The following is a 21,927-nucleotide window of genomic DNA, read 5'->3' on the forward strand; positions in this document are numbered from 1 at the left end:
TTTTTTTTTTTTTAATGTATTTCCAGTGGGTTGCTGTCCTGTGCTTCATCCTTTTTCCAGTACCTAACATCCTAAGAAATAGGGAGTTTTCTCTAGTACACGGAGACGACTTTCAACACTTTACAGTGACTGAGAAGATTATGACTGGAGATTAAACAACAGCTTTCACTACTATAGAGAACATAAGTCAAAGACTGGACAGTCAATAACAACTTGGATGCAATTAAAAATTCAGATGAAGTTCATGTTAGGTTCTCAAAGCTGATCTTCTTTCTGAGTCAGACCTCTCAGTCTAAAAGTAATACTATTTTTTAGGACAAAGTGCCCCAGAAGCAGCCCCTACATCTACCAAACCTGATCACTGGGATAAAAAGGCAGCATACATGAAAAACTGATTACTGATCAACAGGAGCAGAGGCCTGCCCACTTAAATCATTTTTATCTGATACAGGACAAGTATGACTTGTCCTGCAACAATTCTGTGCAATTTCCAATATATAGGAGCAGATACAATACAAATAAGCCCACACTTCTCATGCTTCATCTGCCAGTTGTTTAGAAGAGCACAATCCTTCACTGCAGCCCTTTAATTTTCTCCCACAATTTTACTTTCTGGGAAAAAAAAATTAAGAACCAGTAAAACAGAATGAGACAATCAAAGATTTACTAGAAAAATATCAGGACAAAATTCCATGGACAAAGTTGTTTGATAAAGCATATATAAACATTATTTAATAGAGTACAGTGTTTCCTCCATTCCATTGAAAAATTAATGGCTGGAGATGACTTCTGAAGTCTCAAAGCCTTGCCCACAGCCTCTAAGCACTTCCACAAACCATCAGTAAGTGTCAAAGCAGCACAGAATGTTGCCAGCTGCCTCCTACAGACAGGGCAAAGTCTGACAAGCAGTCCATGTGCTGATTCACCCCATTCAGTTAGCACACTGCCAGCAGGCTGATCTCTTTTGGAGAAGAAACCAACTCCAATTCTGCCAGGCATTTCGGTAGAGGAAAGGCATTGATCTTTGACAGCCACCTCAGAAACAACTGAAATGGAGACATACAGAGCAGAGCACAGACAGCTCATCTCACTAGGTAGAGACGATCAACCTGTGCTGGCAGCTCCAGCCAGGCAGGGCTGGCTATCCCACAGGAAGAAGGGACAGGCTTTGCTTCAGTCACCAAATATCACAGAGATGTTCAGCCACAAGAATAGGTCCATGGCCAGCACAGAGGTTACTTGATGTCATCCCGTTGTTCCGGGCAGCGAATGCTAAACCACTGCAAGAATCATTTTCTCTTTCTTCTTCCTCTTCCTCTTCTTCTCCTCGAAACGGTCTGTAGCATCAGCAAAAAACATGACCTCATCCTTAGCTTCAATCTCTCTCTTGAGGTACTGGAGCCCTGCCATGTTGAATCCCAGCACATCCTGTTGAGACAGACAAGCACCATGCTGTTGGGCACATCTCCAGCTTGTTGGGAGGTACAAGCTGCCTGGAAACTGCTGATACTCTGGCCTCTCTCTACTGAGGGATGATGAAAGCAAGACAATCCCCCACAGCTAATTAAGGCAGCAATACTTAAATGTAAATTTCATCTGAGCAGGTGAACAACCTGCACTCTTTTCCCAACATTTTTGTTAAAAATAGCTATAATCCACTATTTCCTAAAAAAAAAAAACAAGTTGTTGACAACCATCTGAAGACGTTCCTGGGAAAGGTACTTAAAAGATTTGTAGCCCACAAGAAGACAAATAGAGTTTATTTACTTCCCACATAGAGAACCGAAGCACGATTACATGCATCAACAAAAAACCAGAGAAGGAAGGGGGAGGAACAGTGCACATAGGATCATTACTGCATAGTATCACATCAGGAAAACGTAGCCTGTTTTCACAGGAAGAAGATGAAAATGGGCTCTAGACCCCCAAGCAGCTTTCCTACTTGACTGCAAATGCTTCCAGACATTGGCCAATACTGCTATTCCAGACTCTGGAGGAGAGGTAGCAACACTCACCCGGGCCTCACTGACTCTGGAGATGGTGGTTTTCTTCAAATTTTCTATCACTGTCACCAGCATCTGGTTGCTTGTTATCTGCCCAAAATGTATCCTGGGAACAAACACAGGACCAGCAACTGACATCAACAGAGGCATGTCAGCACCCTGCATCCTGTTTAGCCCACTCCCAGATGACCAGCTGCAGCTGAGGGATGCAGTAATTCCTCATTTCCCACATCTTAATTCCCAAGAGACCACACCTTTATTCCTAAGGTGGCTTTCCAGGAGCTTCAGAGCCAGAAACTTTAAAAGTCCAAATCTTCCCCCCACACTTAAGCTGCACATGTTCACAGCGCATCACATAGTCTTCAAGCTTCAAGAGAGAGATTATATTCCCCAGCTCTTGTGCTGTCCCAAGGCACTGCCTCACAAGAGGAATGAGCACCTTTCTTTTCATGTAAGTGGCACAAAGAGAGTTCATGACAACACAGTATGGACAGGCCCTGAGGAACAGGCAAACCCACTGCTAACCAGAGCCTTCCTAGCATTCATGATCTGGACAGTAATGACAGCTGAACTTAGACCAGCAGCCCTGTCTGGGCAACTGGAAGACTTACTTGAGCAGGAAGAGGAGAGCACGGCACAGGAGTTCAATTTCTGCACCCAAGTGAATATGTTCATTGAAGAGTCTGAGTAGGTCAGGGACATAGGAGAAGGGCAGCACAAGGAGAGACTCTTCCAGCTCACTAAGAAGCAAAGGGATGGTAACAATAGTCTCAGCTACTGCAGAGCTATAGATGAGCAAGAAATGCTTCCATGTGGGAAGCTTCTGACAGAAAAGCTGTGCTGAATGCTCCCCACTGCTGGTCTGTGCCTGCCCACAAAGCACAAAGCACAGCCCAGGGCCTCAGCAGCAGGCATCTTCTGACACAAAGAGGAGGCACAGCATTCCATCCTCGGCATCCCCAATTTCCTCTTCACATACACATACATCTCCAGGCAGCCAACACCCATATACAAGCTTTGCTGAATACTCCTCATGGACAAATTCCCACTCCCCAGTTCCAAAAAAAGGCTGCCAGAGAGTAACTTCCACTCTTCAACACCACCCACTCAGCACAGAAGTCCAACACAGGACCCCAACCAACTCAGAGATCCAATTCTTTAGCACAAGCCTGTTCAGCAATAAGGCTCTTGGGACTCACCTTGACTTGACCTTCTTGAAAACTTCTAGCACATACTCAGAAGGCTGGAACAGAGGAAAGACAACAGCTCTGCACATCAAGAAACATTCCAAGACAAACATGTGCCTTTGAGGTTCATTTTGCCCAGTTAAAAACATGCAATCACATCTTGTGAGATGGATAGATCCATCTGAACGTAACAAACAAAAAAGAAACCCCTTCAGTTCCAACCAACTACCAGTCTTGACCATAAAAGAGAAACCCATCCTTCTCGAAATACACCAAACTGGTGAAGATACATTGGGGAAAAAAATTATATAAAAACAGACAATATATACAAAACTTTACACAAACTCATCTCCTGCTTAAAGTATTCAGCAAATGCAGAGCTGCCAAGTGCCAAAGAGAAGTGTCTCAATACTCGGTCATAGGATCTCATTCACTTCTTTTCAGTGTATGCAACATATAATTGACTACAACTGTAGTCAGAGAGAAAGGGACAGGATGTAAAAGAATGTAAATTCTATATGGAAAGAAATGGGCTCAGTAAAAGCTGTACCAGTTCCCTAAAAATAAACCTGGTCAATTGCAACACAATGCCTTGCACGGCATTGCCCTGCCTAATTGATTTCAGGTCAGAAAGCTTCCAAGTGCCTCCACCTCCTGCTCCTTGAGTCAAAGCAATACAGTTGATACACTGGGTCAAGCGTCCCACATGCAAAGCCTGTCCCAAAAAGATGATGATAGACTCTCATGGGATGAAGTACTTTTGTTCATGATTTTACATTGTAAATGCTCACCATGGTCAGCTCATCACATAACAGAATGTGTCTTAACTTGTCAGTGTTTTTACCCAGCACCGACACTTGGGTGTTCCTCAAGAACCTTCTCTGTACAAAGCAAAAAAGTTGCTACTACCACGCCACAGAATTTCACTCACCCCTGTTAAATCTATTTACTTTGCAGTTAAATATGCCTGTATTTACAGAGGAAGGGGGAGAATGGTTCTGGCTAAGTGTTTACAGATGTCAAGTGGCCAGGGGTGCACAATGACAGTAGTTCTCAATTACCCATTCCACTGGAGGCTCAGGTATTTTGTATCTGATGGCACAGCTCCCCTGAATATTCTATAGCATGGCAACCACAACCTCTTGCCAGAAACATGCATAGGAAGATTTTAACTAGCTTCCTGTAGCTTTCTGTAACTCTACATGATATGGTCAAGACTACCATCAGGGTTATGTTTGGCTGCTTTACTTTTATTATGCTCATACGAAAGCAAGTAAAAACATATATTATGTTCACTTTGCATAAATCCTGTCTTCCCATAGCAATCCAGTGTTCTGGCTCAGCCAGCAAATCAAACAGCCTCATTCCAGTTGATGGTAGCACATGACCCAAGGCCAGAGCTTTCTACTTACTGTAATATTTCCATAGGCACGGAGAATGGGATTGGAAGGAAAGGGAACCTGGAGACACAGAACAAGTTAGGATGAGGCAGGTTATTCAGAGTGAAAAACACATATTCACAGTGCAAAACAACCCACAGTAGAAGACAGTTTTTATCCAAGGTCTTCCCTCTTCAGAACCTCACTGAAGGCCTCACTTGCAACTGCTGGACAAGCTAGTTCTCAGATATGTATGAATAACTCAAAATATGTACGAATTTTATTCCACTTCTTATTGTCACATACATAACAGACCCTTGTTTAGCATGAGTGTTAAGATTAAGGCAAAGAATAGGCAGTGTAATGGGAGCATGGTCAGCAACACAGATCTTACTTACATTCTACTGTGACTTTCAACATAAAAATCCTCAGAACACACCACTAACCATGCCTCAGGGTACACTGCCATCTGTCCTCTATAAGATTTCACCAAATCTCTGCTCCTCCCAGCTGTCCTGCCTTTATCTGCATGCTGAGCCTTTCCACCAAGAAGCTAAAGTTGGAAAGATACACCCACATACCTTGGGAATGGTACTTTTCTTAGTCATTTACCTCTTTTCCAGCAGCTTTACATATGGCCTTGTGCTCCTTCAATTTTGCCATCTCTTCTCTATACAGCTCAATAGCTTCCATGATCCGTTCAGCCTGTGCAGCACAGGAACAGAACCATCAGTCACAAAGCACAGTTCATGTCCAACTGGACAAACACAGGGGGAAGCCAAGGGGCTAACTTGAAGCATCCCAGGACATCCTTCTCAGAAAGTAACTTCTATTCCATACCATGCTACTCCTCTGATCACATCAGTCATGCCCTGAAGGAGTCAAGCACCATCCACATTCCCCAGCTGCCCAAGGTGCACTCTGCTGCAGCTTCAGCTCTCCAGAGGACAGACTGGTCTTAGAGGCAGAGTTGATTCTGCAGCTTTATATCTCACAGAACAACTCCTCAGAGCTGCTGCACTTATGGAACAGCACAGATTACTCCCCTTCAGACAGATACTCTGACCCTGTGACACCCCCACTCTAAGAAATTGATAAGGCACAAAGCAGTGGTGGGTGACCCATGCAGTCTTACCGCTTTGATGGTTTCAATAGTCTTCTTCCCTGCCAGTCCCGTCTCTTCTTGGGTCTCTCCAGCCACCTACAAAACAGAGTTTGCAGTTCTCTCCTGCAGCTGCTGAGCACCAGATACACACACAGAGGCACCCCCTGCATCTTATCACAAAACATCAGCCCCGTTCCTTAAGCTTGCCATTTGTCTGAAGAAATACAGGTCTTCAAGTGCACAGCTTTTGCTCAGGACCAAAGGCACTGTGCCAACTCAGAACACTGGGAGGTCTCACCTGACCAACAGAGGCTGAGTGATCTGCTCAGAGCCAGAACTGTCAACAACACAACCCCAATGTCTGTGCAGAAGGGAATCAGGCTTTTCCACCCACCCTGCATCATGCAGACCTGAAAGTAGCTGCCTGAAGGCAGCTCTGGGGCCTGTGCGGATGACAGCAGGGGAGATATTCAGTATCTACAGCCCTGTATGGCAGTTTGGCCAGCTCCACACACTCCCGAAATTGTCTGAGCCAGTATCAGAGTCCTAGGAAATTTTCCTGCATGCAAATTCTCAATGCAACAGAATCACCAGTCCTCTGGACATTTCTTCTGTGTCTCTTACAGAAATTCTAGACTTAGGAAGGAGCTCTGTACAGTCAGACAGACTGACACTCACCACAGGTTGCTCTTCTTTTGCCACACTTTCTTCATATTCAGCTTCTCGTTGCTACAGTGAAGAGAACACAATGTATTAACACTGGTGAGCAGGCAGCTAGCAAGCGCACAAGTTTCTTCCAGACTGGTAGTGCAACAGAGCCTGCAGCTTCTTGCAGCCTTGTGCAAAAACCAGGACTGATGCACAGAGATCAACAATGCCAGTGCAAAATCTGCTTGTCCCTCATTCCCACCCGACAGAGAACTTGGGTTGAAAAGACTGAAAGAAATCAAGGTCTCCAAATTAGATGCAGGAACAGCCTGCAGACAGCCCATCAGGCTGGGACTAAGACACCAGCAATTCAACACCAGACTTTCCACTTGGCGTGAAGCACAAAAGAAACATGCTCAGGAAATTTCCAGGGTTGTCCTAGCCTGCGAGAGGAAAGAGCCTCCTGCCCACCATCTCTCATGTTCATAGGGCTCCATCAATATGTAATTCACTACTGGTATATTCCTGCCCATTTTGTTATTCAAACTTGACCCAGAACATGCTTATCTTATCTAGAAAAGGAACTCTGTCTTTCCTGTTAGTACCACCATTCACAGCATGCCAGTCACCACATTAAGATGCTGCCTATGAATCTCTTTGCAAACAGGCCAGGAGAAGAAGAGTTTATTGCACATTTCTTAAACATTTCTGCTTCTGTATCTGCGTCCTTCCCTCACTGAGGCTTGAGAACTTCTAAAAGAGTGGGATACAGAGCCAGACTCCTCTGTGGGATACAGTAAAAATAAGAGTTACAAACTGCCCCAGGCTAATTTCCCACTAGAAATGTGTGAAAATGTTTCCCCTGCCCCACGGTGGTCCAACACTGGAACAAGTGCTCAATCTGGAAAACTTCCTTCCTTGGAGATGTTCTTGAGTCCCCAAGTAAGTGTCAGGGCAATATGACAGAGTTTTAGGGTTTGCGCACTGTGAACAGGGGGTTGGACTACAGACCCCAGAATTTCCCTCCCACTAGAGTCCTTCTGTGAGCATGGCTCCTCACACAGGTTCAAAAGGAATGGAAAGGGCTTCTGGCAGCATCCCTGAGCTTCAGGGCCTGCTAGCGAAACAGAACGGACTACTCATGCTTGGAAAGGGGGAAAAGAAAACAAGCTGCATTCAACAAGAACGGTGCTTTCCATCACCCTACAACAGCCACTTGCTGAACTGTGCCCAAAACACTTCTACTGAAGTGAGCACAAGAGAGTAAGAGAAGCTTGTTGACTATAGCCAACAAAACTGTAGAAAATCACAACCACAGAAGTCTGGGAAGTAGGACAGAAGCACAGAATAGAGAGCAAATTAGCCAGGCACCTGCAATGCAGTATAGGCAGAAGAGCACAAGCAATACCTGTGGTGCTGTCTCCAGACAGCTTAAGGCAACAGTGCAGCCATGCAGAAGATGGCAGTCAACCCAGGCATCTCAGCACCAGGCTGTGGTTAGTGATAAGGAAGCCTACCAAGCGTGGAGCCAGACTCTGCCACAGTGAAAAATGAGGAACCTGTCTGATGGGCCAAAAAGAAATCTGGGAGCTGTCTTTGGGAAAAAGAACGCAACTCACCATCTCCCTCTCCTCTTCCAAGATAAGTGGCTCTCTCGTCCTCTCCCAGAGGCGCAGGGACTTGTCATGGGATGCTGACACTACATAGTCTCCATTGGGACTGAGTGCCAAGCACCACACCTCCTGGTGATGCCCCTGCAAGTACAGAAAAAAGGTAAGACACAAACAACACATCTCCCAGCTCCTGAGGAAAGTGCCGCTCACACAAAGATAGTGCTTCATTTCAAGAGCCTCCAAAACTTCCTACCTCCAGTGTCTGGATGTGCTCAAATTTATCCGCATCCCACTGCTTAATCTTGTTATCCTTCCCAGCGGTGAAGAAAAGATGGGATTTGGCCACAAACTGGAGATACATCACACTGGGAAGGTAAAAAAGCAGGAGAGAAAGGGATCTCAAAACACACGTGTATAGGAGACAGCAATGTATCCCAAAACCCTGTAGCCCTCATCACCACTTACCTCTGGGAAATGCCTTCTGACACCAGACCACACAAATTCTGGCCTGGGACAAACAGCACCATCTGCTGCCAGAGGGCAGAGCATCCAATGCAGCCAGTGAGGATTGGCACAAGAACCCTGTGATCTCAGCAGCTACCAGACAGCCCTAACCACCTTTGTGCTTGTGTCCCACTGCCTTGGACTCTCCGTGGGAAGCTGAGCTCACAAATTTGGTGCTAATACAACAGACCTTGCAGCAAACCTAGTAAAGGCTCAAATTCACCCACCTGGGGGACACTTCTGGTGGCTTCTCCTCACTACACAGGACAAAAAGCTCACTTCTGGATCACAGCCCCTCAAACAACAAAGCAGCCCACAGCCCAAAGATGCTGTGGGATTTGACCAACCTGTCATCATGGGCAAAGAGAGAGCGGTGACAGTCCCCAAAATCCATGCCCCAAATCTTCACATTTCTGTCCGCAGACCCAGTTGCAATCAGAGTCCCATCCTACAGAGAAATGCAGAGAATGGTGTGGGCAGCTGGCTGGCAGCCATATCAGGAATTATCAATGGACTAAGCAGTGCCTAGGCATTGGCTCCTGAAATACGCCCTCCTGATCAAGTTCTTTACTATGAGAGTGGTGAGGTGCTGGAACAGGCTGCCCAGAGAGGTTGTGGAGGCCCCGTCCCTGGAGGTGTTCAAGGCCAGGTTGGATGGGACCCTGGGCAACCTGGTCTAGTATTAAATGGGGAGGTTGGTGATTTATGATCCTTGAGGTCCCCTTCCAACACTGGCCGTTCTGTGATTCTGTGATTCTGATCCCTCCACCTCTTCTCTCCTTAGCAAGGCGCATACCTGTAGTAGAGACCCCAGAAAGCACCCTGACTCTTTTCTGAACCTTTACAAACACTTAAAATCATAGCTAAAGCTTAACATTTTTGTAATTCAAAGAGCTTCACTGCAAGGCTATCGTGGCCCAAGAACGAACAGACATGAAGAAGTTGCTCCATCTCAGCACTCTTCACTGCTCTCACTATCAAAGAATTCAGACCCCACAAAGACAGCTAGTAACTTCAGCAGTGAGTGTGTTGTACCTCTTAAGATGAGCCTTGGGAATCACAGCAGCACTTTAGTTTCTACTCCTTACATAATGCTCTGTTCAGTTCTATAATAATCGCTGCTCCACCTTCCTCAGTGTGTGCAGGACTGTATGATGAGGAGGAGCTTGCTGTGTCATATCAAGAAACTGCTGACTATGTCAGGAGCAGAGAGGCATCAGGAGAGCATTGCCCCAGAGGCACTGCTGCCAGCAGAGGCTCACAGTCATCACCACAACCCCACTTGCAGCAGATGCACAACTGTAATGATACTTACATAGGAGATGTCCATGCACAGCACTGGCAGCTTGTGTCCATACAGAGACAGGAAAAACTGAAGCGAAAAAAGGATGTCTCAGTTAGACATGCTGGGTGCATGCATGTGAAAATGCCAGGCTCCAGGCTAGCTCTGCTCTTCCTCAGGAAGCCCATCCAGCACCACTCTTGCCCTGAGTACAGGTAGCAGCATGGCCACGCTGGCAGAACTGTGATGATGAAGATAAAAGAACCCAACCAAGCTAAGCTAACTGGTTCTGACCAACACCACCTGTGGAGTTTATCTGTTTCACTTTGCATATCTATCATTGCTGGTCTTTGCTTTTGTCATTTCCCTCATGCTCATGCGCTAACACACAAATCACAAAGCCACCATACTGCCTCAAACTGTACAAGGAAGATTTTCCTTCCCCAGGTTTTGCCTGTGCTATGCTCAACTGAAGAGCCACATGCAACACCAATTCACTCTATCCTTACAATTCTACATGGCTCTGGCATACCATCCTGCCTGCAGAGTTTGAGCGACCTTGCCATATGCAGGTTCACAATCCTTTCCAGATAAAACATACTTTCTCCCCAGCATGAGAAAGCCACGGTTCTGTCAGTATTCTGTCAGCAAGCACAAGAAGTGGGATGCAAAGTCTCTCTTTGATCATTATTGGGATCCTACAATAAATGGGCATTTTTCCAACATACTCCTCATCTTCCAAGCTACAATTATCAGTGCCTCACAGCCCATACAGTCACGTACCTTGAGCGTGTCAGTGTAGAAAACTTTCACAGTGCAATCCAGCAAAGACACAGCTAGCAATTTCTGGTTGGGGCTGTACCGCACACACAGAACATCTTCATCCAGCTGCAAGATGCGCACCTGTTTCATGGACAGCCTGGCAACAAGAGGAAGAAAAAAAGCCAAAAAACTCATATCCAAAGGAACAAGTTGAAAAAAGGCATGGATACAATTCCCACATTGCACCCTGGGAAAGCAGGCTAATCCTAACACGAAGCATCTTGCTCCTCATTAGGACTTGAACAAGACAGGATTGGAAATGAGCACGACGTTGCAGGCTGACAGAGTTCACTGCTAGATGTACAACTTGTGATTAGAGGCTACACTGAATGCAAGCAGGGGACCTCACATAAACTCAGACCTCCACAAAGCTCTGCACTGACACTCTTCACCACACGTTCCATGCACAAGTCATTGGCCCTTCTTGTGGTGCACAGCAAAAGCCAAACCATCCATCAAAGAGAATAAATACTGCAGTTTAACTCTGTCAATGGTTTATTTTCTCACCTTTTCTGAATGCTGCTCTCATCCTTCACAAGCTCAAAATCCCAGAATTTGACACATTTATCAGCACCTCCTGTCACAAAACCACGCTGCAGGGGAAAAACAAAGTTATTATGAAATCAGTTCCACTGTAACACAGATATGCTACAGACATGAACTGCCAACACATCAGGTTTTTGAAAAAGGCCTCACATTCCCACAGCTTTTATGATTAAGAGGACGCAACCAGGAGCACTTGCTCTGGTTGGAACACTCATTACCAACTGGCCAAGCAAGAACAATTTCAGGAGCTCTGGCAGGTCTGAGGCAACAACTGCAAATGTAAAACAAGACATGGACTAAAACTTTGGAACTGAAAGTCATCTCAGCTGTAGGTAATGAAGTGCATTTTGGGAATGAGCTGACACTCACTGTTCTCAAGTCACAAACACCTCATCATCATCACAAGCACAGCCTTCTAAAGGAAGAAGAAAACACTTTCACATTAAAAACAAGGGTAAAAACTGTCCCATATGTTTTAATTTGCTGAGTAAATGAATCACAAGCAGGTCATTACTTGCTGTGGTTTTGATTCCACTAAAAGCAACACTGCAACTTCTAGCTTAAGAATATGAAGAAAAGCATAATAAACAAAGAGAAGAAAAGTGAACATTGGTACAAATCTACATGAACCTGAATTCTGGCAATAGAGAAAAATACTAGAAAAAACAAAACCACACAGACCATTTCTAGAGATGGCTGTAAGAGATGTTTACTAAATCCACACACTTTTTGATCCTTGCTGCTTAATATTTTTCATCTGTTGTGCTCAGGGAAAAGCCATGCACCATAATCATAGTACAAGACTGCAAAAACTCACAAGACTGTAAAAAGCTTGTGTCAGATTATTATAAATCAATGGTTTCACATTCACCAAATCTAAAATTTTTATGGAGCAGAACTAGGTACTCTCTAAATCATCAATATTGATGCTCAATAAGTTTGGAAATATGAGGGAAGATTCAGGAAGAAACCAATAAAACATCAGAATTCAGACAGAGTAAGCAGGCAGGCCTGTTAGTTGTGAGCTTACTCAACAGAAGTAACAGGCACTTGCAATTTCAGCAAACAAAGGAAGTAAAATTAAATTTTAAAATTAAAACAAATTCAATTTAAACAAGCTTAGGGAAAAATAATATGATGGAAATGACCCTTTTCCTTGGGAGTAATGCTGCAGTTCATAGAATCACAGCATGGTTGAGTTGGCAGGGTCCTCTGGGTCCACCTGCTCCATTCCTGTGCTCAAGCAGGAACACCAGAGCAGGTTGCCCAAGACCACTAACAGTCAGTCAGCTTTTGAAGACTTCCAACAAGGAGACTCCACACCCCTCTGGGCAACCTTTTCCAGAGCTTTGGCACCAAAACGATGAAGAAGTGCTTCCTGATGTTTAGAAAAAACCTCCTGTGTTGCAGTTTGTATTCACTGCCTCTTAGAAGAGCCTGCCTCTGTCTTCTGTGCACCCTTCCTTCAGACACTGATATACGTGTAGGGAAGCAAGGATCTAAACTCAACATACACATCTACTGCAATGCAGTGCCCCAAATTGGCTTTAAGGAACATGGTGGATTATTACCTAACAACACATTCTCACTGCGAGAGGTCAAATGAGCTAAGTAAGTCCTTCAAAAGGAGCTAACTCATGCATTTGGCACTGGTATAACTTTCTACCACACCATGCATTCAGATCCTAGGGCCACCAGCACAGAAAAGATTGCAGTAGCATAAGAAGTACCACAAGAATGATTAAAAGCCTGGAAAACACATCCTACAGGAACAGACAGGAAAAGTCTAGCCTAAGAATCATCAGATAAATGGGTAATATGGTCACTTGGCAAGAGTGCAACACAGAGGAAAAAACAGCACTGTGTTAACAGGATTTTTTAAACAGCAAATGAATATGCTAGAAAGTCCAACAGCTGGGAGTTAAAGCTCAGCAAGCAGAAACTACAAAGAAGCAGAAAGTTTAACACAGAGGATACTAGTGAAAAACAGCTTTTCTTTTTATCCAGTCTAAATCTCTCCACCTTTAGTTTGAAACCATTTCCCCTTGTTCCATGACAACAGACCCTACTGAAGAGTCTATCCCCTTCTTTCTTACAGTCCCCCACAGCAGATACAAAGGGTTGAAGTTCTCCACAGCTGGAACACATCAATAACACACACCCTGCTGCACACACACAGCTTGCTGGGGAAGTCAAAGTTCTCAGTCATACACAAACCAGGTGAGGCAATGAGGATGGCCCACCTCACCATGAAGACTCGCCGTGATGTGCCACTCAAGACCAGAGAGATATTTCAAACTCCATCTATATCTGCAGTTCAAGTTCTTAGATGGTACCAGCTGCATCCTTCACCTCCCATGACATTCCCATGCTCACACCAGTAGCAGAAATATAACACTACAGGAAGGAGCTACACAAAAAGGCATGGAACAGATGATGCTTACAAGGCAGGCTGAGTTACCTGGTCTGGTGAAAGAGCAATGGACCACACAGCCCCACCATGGGCATTAAGCGTCTCCATCAGACTCCCAGAAGCCAGGTCATACAGCTGCAGCTTCCCTGTCTGGGGATAAAGACGCATCACAGAGGACAAATCAGACCCTCCAACTTCACAATATACCTCAGGAACAACTTACAGAGCATTAATCAGATGTGCAAACAGTCCTGAGCCTGACCTCTTAGAGAGGTCTCCAGAAATGGAAAAGATTAAAACTGCTCAAAGCAGAGACAAAAGGTCTGAGCTACCAGAGGTGAGACCCCAGCAGTGACAAAACAGCCATGTATTAATGGAAAAACAAGGCTCCAAATGTAGAGGAGAGCTCAGAACAAATATTCCCAGGCTCCACAACACACAGGAGGAGTCACAGTAGCACCTTACTGGCAAAAGAGTTCTTGCTCCATTTGAGCTCTCTGAGCTATGCAGTCACTTCTGAACAGGCTATGATAGCTCCTAACACACCTGCTACCCATCTCCTGAACTTCATCACATCACTGTTACACACAGATAGCCAAACTCCTGATGGAGATCAGGGAGTTCCCAAAACTCTCCTCAGCTGCCCAGCTCAAGCCATAGGAACTACATAAAGACTCAGGGAACAGAACAGACTAACTGCCACAAGGGTTTTTACATCTAAAACAGAATACTCCAGAAAATGTTATACATTTTCATTAAGGCTGCCTTAATGACATTTTCAGAACATACTCCTAGACTTAGGTTGAATCAGGAGTGCAGAGGGGACACTTTTTACCTTGGTGCCAACGATGACCTGCCGATCTCCCGGGACAAAGAGCGAGCACAGCGCGTACTCACAGTCCATCGTTCGGATACACTGCAAAGTTGATCTGTGGACAAAGAGTTCAAAAGCTCTTTTCACACAAAATCTGGTCTGCTGAGTGAGACATGCTCCAGAGCTGCCTCTCCCAATACCCTTCTTTTTGGCTGGGCCCAGAAGATACTGTATTACCATGCTATTCTGTCTACTTCTTTTACTTAATAAAGGAAGCAATACTCTATTTTATATTTCTCCATCATTCCCTCTTCCTTATCACTGGATCTCCAAACCCAGCATTCATAGGTTCCACGAGACTAACATGCACAGGGTAGAGGGGACTGAAAACGATTGCACAGCATACCTATTCCAAATCTTTACAGACTCTGCAGCTCCTGAAAGAACAGCAATATTATCAGAGCTAAAAGCTAATGTCCTGACATCACTGCGATGGCCTCCAATGGTTATCCTGGATGCACGGACAGCCTGCGGGACCTGTGCTGACAGGTTCACGGTGTGTAACTCAATGATGTTGTTCTGGAGCAGCAACACAATCTTCAGCTCTTCTTTTGGAGAGAGAATCATGTCAAATGACCTGTTTGATAAGACAAATTAGATGTACACACAGATGTACACAGGAGCCATAAGACAACATGTAGGAGGAATCAAGTATCAAGAACTGAGAAAGAAGAAAGTGGACAGAGTGCATGCTATGAACAAGTGCAAGCTAAGCAACAGAAGACTGCAAGGAGGTCACCATTTGGGTCAGTGCGAATGGACTGGCAGACCATGGTAGCCCTCCACTTAGCTCCAAGTTGAACAGATAATGAGGGGGAAGCTTCTTCCACCTCCTCCATGATGAGCTGTGCAAAGCTCTTCCCAAGCAGCTTTACAACCACAGCCCAGCCTTGTCAGCAAGATTTTCAACTTACTTGATTTTTGCAGAAGCTCTGATGTTAGTGACCCGCTGGATCTCCTCCTGCAGGCTCAGCTCCACATTTCCTTTATGCTCATCTTCTTCAGATTTCTGCCTAGAAACATCAAATAATGGAGGGGGAGTCAGGTAACTCAGCACAGACAAGCCAAACTAAGACAAAGGGACTGAGAATAGTGCAAGGAAACCACTAAGCTCACTGAAAACAACTGCCCTGTTATCCAGTAGCATTAATTGTTTTTTTAAGAACAGAGCAAGACAGCTAAGTTCAGGCCGTTACACATGCTAAGGAGACAAACTGTACCAAAAAAGGCAGCATCCTCTGGGATACAGCCAAAACACTTAACGAGGCACATTACAAAGATGGATACAAAACAGACAACAGCAAGCTATGTTTGACTGACATCAGTTTCTGCTCATTTCATACCATTCCCAGAAAGTCCATGTTCATTGCCAAAAAGTAACTTCAAACGTATCTATCTGCTCTGTGCTTCAGCTTCTATAGTGGAGCCAGAGTTCCCTCAATGGCTACTGTGAAGCAGTCATTAAGTACCAAGATACTCAGACATTTAACACAAAGTAGCCTTTCATAAAGCTCTGATCTGTATCTCTGCCTGCTGTACAACAGGAGATGAGGTATCAGGGTCACTCTGACTGCTCATATGAAACTCTCATTCCAGTATATCCTAACAGACATTTTATTTGACACAGTAAGCAGTGCAAACATGAACGTCAGGTGAAAGTGAGAAAAGAACATTTTCTGCCTATTTCCTTCCACACATTACCTTTTTTTGGAGGGGAAATACTCAGAAGGAAAGTCTCTGGTAGTAAATAAATGTTGCTTAGACAAGTGCCAAGGATTCACAAGAACAGTGCCCCTAAAATGCAACAGCTGGCACAGACAGAACGACCAGTAGCTTGGAGTTCAACCATTGTGTCATGCTACTTAAGGGGATAACAGTTTTCTGGACACAGACAGTGCCCTCATACACCCAGAAGATTGCTTACTTGGCTTTTTTCTTTGCTTTCTTCATTTTCTTTTCCAATTTTTTCTTTATTTCCTCTTCAGAAAGGACAGAGAATACTTCTAGAACAGCATCAGTCCCCTAGAGATAGAGCAAACAGTCACACACATGCAAAGCCTTAGCTGGCACTTACAAGGCCCAAGGGCTGCAAGAGCCTCCTCTGTAACTCAGCAGCAGAGCTTCCCCATTACTTACATGGCAGGCCAAAATCTTGCCCATTCGGTCCGTGGCAAGAGTAACTACTCGATCTCTCCCTTCCCGCATGATGGATCCAGCTTTACTGCACTTCAGGAGACGCTACAGGAAAAGAAAAAGAACCCTGGTCTGGAAGGCCACGTGATCTTCCCAGGCACACTGAGAAAACTGCTTCGAAGGGACGTCAGGAGATAGAGACAGGGGAATGAACCTACAAGGTCCTGGTAGAACAACATAGCAAGGATAATCCAGAGACAAAAAACACGTGTGAGTTGCAGATTATCTCCTTTATTTTCAAGTAAAATGCAACCTCAGCAGAAGAATAAAGTTGACAACCTCAGCAGAAGAATAACTTGATTTCACTGACAAACCAGAGTCATTTAAGAAATTAAGCTGAATTTCCATGCTGCAAAGGCAGCAGAGCACACCTTCTCTGCCAGAAGATGCAAAAGAGACAAAGGACAGGCAAAGGACTCTAAAATTGGTGATTAAAAGGAGAAAAGTCTTTTGAGAAGAGGTAGAAGTCTTTAACAAGGCTCACTACCTACTATACCACAAGCAGTCTGAAGTCAGACAAAAATCCAACAAACTTCCCCCAGAAAGAGACTCAAAGTCTCCACCAGCAGCACAAGTGGGCATGGCTTTGAACAATCCCATCTGACGCTAGTTTGTGATCCTGCCACTCTGACCCCATGTTTCTATGCTTCCACTTACTGACATGCAAAACTGAATGAGAGCACTAAGCTCAGCAGCTGCCAAGTACCTACTAACTATTTCATTCCCATGCTGTTAAATGAAAGAGCTGTTAGCACTGAGCCTTCAAACACTTGCTAGTCCCTCCTTCTCCAAACAGAGGGCAGAGAAATTGGTATGAGCTTTGACACAAACACTTCTCATGTTCTGCAAGTAGATGAGGGCAGCAACTACTGCTGGAGAAGAAATTACCAAGTAATACAAGAATTCACACATTTTCCCTAACAGGCCAAATATGACACTTGGTGTATAAACTCAACACAGACAACCAACCTATCAGCATTTCTCAAACTCCTGTTGGCCCTGCAAGCAGCACCATGTGAATACTATATACACCAACCTAGACAGCATGAAAAAATGAGCTTACCTCCTCAGGACTCTCATCCAGCTCTAGTGTCTCATCCTCTTCACTGTCTTTTCCTGCTTCTGGTGAAGATCCTTTGCTTTTCTTGGACTCTGGCTCATCAGGGTCTTCTAGCTGTTCGCAGACAAAATCCATAAGAAATAACTTAAACCACAAGAACTAAGGCGTATCAGTTCCCATCTCTGAATTTATTCATGCTTCATCTCCCTGGAGCAACAAGTAGTTAGTACATATGGCAACAACAGTGGCCTACAGTATGCCTGTAAGCACAGAATGCTCCATGTCCTGCCCTCCTCATCCCACTAAACTGTCTTCTCCAGCTGTAATCCAGATGGCCAGAAGATCACACTCTAGAAAGTTTGTTCTAGAAGTTCTTGCAGCATCACATGCAAACTCAAAATACAGAAGACATCAAAAGTCTAACTCAAGAGCAGCTTCTGGACCCCCCAGACAACAAAGACACCACTTCAGTTCTGTTTCCCAAAACAGCAACCAGATTTAACACGTTTCAGACCCATTTTTGTCCAAAGATAAGCACCTGGGCAAGAGCACAAGGGGCTACAGAGAGGATGTCTTACCTCCTGGATGTAAGTGATATCCCAAACTCTCAGTTCACTGTCAGCAGTCCCAGTGATCAGACGTTTCTCTTCAGATAGCAAAGCCATCCCCCAAATCTGCTCAAAAGCACAATGAGAAGAGCTGGTTTGTGACTTCTTTGAATATCATAACAATACCAGAGCATCCTTAATTGATTTATTTAAATGGGAACCCAGAGAAGTCTGGATCTAACTGGGATCTCCTCTGTAGGGATACCCATTTTTGAACTGTCACCCCTGTATGTTGATAACAGTTCTCAGATAGTTTGGAAGTCTCTCATTTCCTTTTCCCTAAAGCTGAATAACCACCAAAAATACATCACAGTTCCAGTTTACAATCCCTTAGAGCAAAAAAATGCACAAGGTGAGCCATGACTTGCAATGCAAAATCCTTCCATCCCTATGGTTCTCTGCACTTCCTCTTTACCTCAGTACGGTGTCCAACTAGAGTTTTGAAGCAATGCTGGGTATCCAGGTCCCACCATTTCACCAACGTGTCTTTGCCACTGGAACAAAAACAAAAACCCCAGGTCATGAAGAAAGATTGCTAGAGCACGTGGTATTACATAAGCTGAGAAAAGCTGAAGAAATACAAAACCTTAAACATGTTGCAATGTATCACTGGCCAGCCTACAACAAAAGCAGCCGCCTTCACTTTGAGTTGCTTTTCCCAATGGAGAATTACAGCTGTTTTAGTTCCTCAGGGCTCCTGTATGATTAAGCGGCCTTGAAAGCTCTTGCTTGTGGCTACATTATGCTACAGTAATGCTAGAAGCACACCAGAGAAAAGTAATTTGAACATTTATGTAGACTGCTTCTCTTCACCCTACAGCAATTAATACTTTTCTATTTTTCATAACTTTGCTAGAGCCAATTTTTTTGCTAATAAATTAAAATACAAATTTTTTTTTTCCCATTACTAAGCTTACTTGGGAAAAAAGAAAAATCACTACAGGTGATACTTATTGTCAATCCATGCCTTTTGCTACACAGCAGTCTAAGGTAAATTGTACAGGTGAAAATCCAACAAAAACTTCTGCATATAGAGAACTGTAGTAAGCTTCTTATGCTAAAAGATTAACAAACAAAAAAAAAAGTAACTATTTTTGCATCCTCAAAGACAAGATTCGAAATTGTATCAGCAAACCAGCATCATCTGCTAAAATAACAAAATATATTTCTTTTGCAAAAAAGCAAAAAAAGGACACACAAGGAACTTGTTCTAATTTTACACTGAACTGATTGAGTGCACCTATTAGGTGACAGCAAATACAAACATTAGTGACTGATATTTGAGCAAAAGTATCTTTTGTCAACTGATTATTATTGAAGGCACACAATCATCTTGCTGATGTTTAACTAAAAACCAACTCAGTAAAACACTGAGTTTAATTAATCCATTTAATTATTACCTATTAGGAAGCCATTTTTCTGTGACGCTGCTGCACAAGTTACACATACAGAAGATAAGACTACTTAATTACTTATTTATCAAAAAATGGTGGTATGCAAAATGAACAAATTATTACTATTCATTGTTATGATAATTCTAAGTAAGTTAAAATCTTTTTCAAATGTTACTTTCCAGAATCTGCCATTTGTCTTCTGCTTAACATACCTGGAATTCAGGCATCAGATTCACAAAATGCGTGGACATGCTGGAATGTTTGTGAACTCATTTCTTCATCACAATATAATCACAGAATCACAGAATTGTAGGGGTTGGAAGGGACCTCAAGAGATCATCGAGTCCAACCCCCCTGCCAAAGCAGGTTCCCTACACCAGGTACTCATACAGGTCTCATACTTTGAGTAACCTGATCTAGTACAAAGTGTTCCTGCCTATGGCAGGAGGTTTAACTAGGTGGTCTTTAAATTTCTTTCTAACCCAAACCATTCTATGATGCAAAAAAATCTCATCTTTTTTGAGCAGTTAAAGCACAGAAAAAGCTGTGTTTCTAGAAAACAAATACAAATGGCTACAGCACCTAGAACATATGAATAGCAAGTAAAAGTGATTATTTTTCTAATTTACTGCTACACTCAGCCTGACTTACCTGGTGACCAGCAGGTTCTTCTCCTTCAAGAAAAGGACTTGAGTGACAGCATCCTTGTGTCCTTTCAGCCGGTACAAACCGCTCTCATTGATGACATCCCACACAATGACATCTGTATCCTGGAACAGATAAAGTGTCACCAAGGAACTGATTTCTCTCTACAAAATGCCTACATCTGCTAAGAGACTGAAGGGACTACTTAAAATCAAGCTTTCTCACTCTGAACTGGAATGTTAAGGATGATGAACATAAATGACAGCCCCTCCATCGATGAGCATTCAGACCAATAGATGCACCTCTGTCCTGGCTTGGGTCACTTTCACTACTCCTGACCTCACAATCTTCTTCACCTTCAGTAGCTCTGCTAGTACTCTCCCTTCTTCTGAACCCAAGATTCTCCCAGCCTCAAACTCCCTAACACTATTGCAGCTCCAAATCCATTCAGTGCCATCACAGCATCGTAGAATTATATAATGGCTTGGGTTGGAAGAGACCCCAAGGATCATCAAGTTCCAGCAGGGCCACCAACCCCCAGATCTGGTACTAGGTCAGATTACCCAGGGCCATCCCCTGCTACAGGCAGATGCCACATCACCCCCTTAAAATACCGAACATTTTAGCCCAGGTCAACTTTCCCAACAGATCACCTCTTTTGCCTTTTGTGTGAGGGCTTGTCCTCCTGATGTGCAGAGCTCACCTTTGAGCCAGACACCAGCCTGCCCCCCAGCTGGTCATACTGCAGTGCTGTGACCGCAGCCTTGTGCCCATTGAAAGCGACGCTCGCTTCCCCGCTCAGGAGGCTGAAGATACGGATCGAGCCATCTTCATAGCCAACAGCCAGGTGCAACCCATCAGGAGAAGGGCGGAGGAAACTGACTTCATGCTTGGAACCTTTAAGGATAAGGACCTGTGATTTTTAGGAGACAAAAAAAAAAAAAACAAAAAACGTTGGTAAATGATACGTCAGAGCCATATACACAAAAGAAAAAACAGAACAAGAGAATATCCCAAGTTGGAAGGGTCTGTTAATGGTCTGATAAGGGAGCTCAAATCCTGGCTCCACAGAGTACCAACCAAAATTTAAACCCTGTCTGAGAATGGTGTCCAAACGCTCCTTGCACTCTGACACTCAGTACTGTGCCCACTACCCCGGGCAGCCCATTCCATGCCCAGTGCCCTATGGTGAAGACCCTGACCCCCAGCTGCCCTCCCCTGACAGCTCCACGCCGTTCCCTCGGGCCCTGTCGCTGTCACACAGAGCAGAGCTCAGCGCTGCCCCTCCGCTCCCTGTGAGGAGCTGCAGCCGCCATCAGGCCTCCCCTCAGCTCCTCTGCTCTGCGCTGAGCACACGCGGGACAAACAAACCAAAGGAATGCATTCTGCTCCCGCACTGAACTCCCAAACAAGCACTTTCAATATTCTTAAGGCCGTGCCGTCCGCCCCGCACCCGCTCACCTTCTCTCCTTTCCGCGCGTCCCACACGAAGACGTGCTCGCAGGCCGGCACGGCCACGCAGCGGCCCCGCTCGCCTCGCAGCGTCACGAAGGCGGCATTGCCCTTGGCGCTGCCCACCACCCCGAAGAGCGCGGCGGGCGCGTAGCGCAGGTACTGCTTGGTCAGCCCCATGGCCGCACGTGCCCGCGCC

The 21,927-nt window shown here is 44.7% G+C and overlaps 1 protein-coding gene across 1 annotated transcript; it reads right to left on the reverse strand.

Moving 5' to 3' along the window:
• Positions 1 to 647: 647 nt before the first annotated feature.
• On the reverse strand, positions 648 to 21,908 carry WDR3 (WD repeat domain 3). Its single transcript, XM_042809886.1, has 26 exons — positions 21,738 to 21,908; positions 20,980 to 21,189; positions 20,283 to 20,401; positions 18,653 to 18,731; positions 18,208 to 18,303; positions 17,633 to 17,743; positions 16,513 to 16,614; positions 16,301 to 16,398; positions 15,291 to 15,389; positions 14,723 to 14,953; positions 14,338 to 14,431; positions 13,551 to 13,652; positions 11,051 to 11,136; positions 10,505 to 10,640; positions 9,755 to 9,811; positions 8,787 to 8,887; positions 8,189 to 8,300; positions 7,942 to 8,076; positions 6,353 to 6,403; positions 5,705 to 5,770; positions 5,182 to 5,274; positions 4,603 to 4,650; positions 3,203 to 3,246; positions 2,615 to 2,743; positions 2,016 to 2,109; positions 648 to 1,428 (listed from the first exon to the last, which is right to left on the reverse strand). Exons 1-26 carry the CDS (start codon positions 21,906 to 21,908, stop codon positions 1,273 to 1,275), a joined length of 2,820 nt encoding a protein of 939 aa, XP_042665820.1. The 3' UTR covers positions 648 to 1,272.
• Between the last annotated feature and the right edge of the window lie 19 nt (positions 21,909 to 21,927).

This window comes from Centrocercus urophasianus, unplaced genomic scaffold (assembly GCF_019232065.1).
Source record: "Centrocercus urophasianus isolate 14NV4802_14NV808 unplaced genomic scaffold, USGS_Curo_1.0 seq_12, whole genome shotgun sequence".
Taxonomy (NCBI): domain Eukaryota; kingdom Metazoa; phylum Chordata; class Aves; order Galliformes; family Phasianidae; genus Centrocercus; species Centrocercus urophasianus.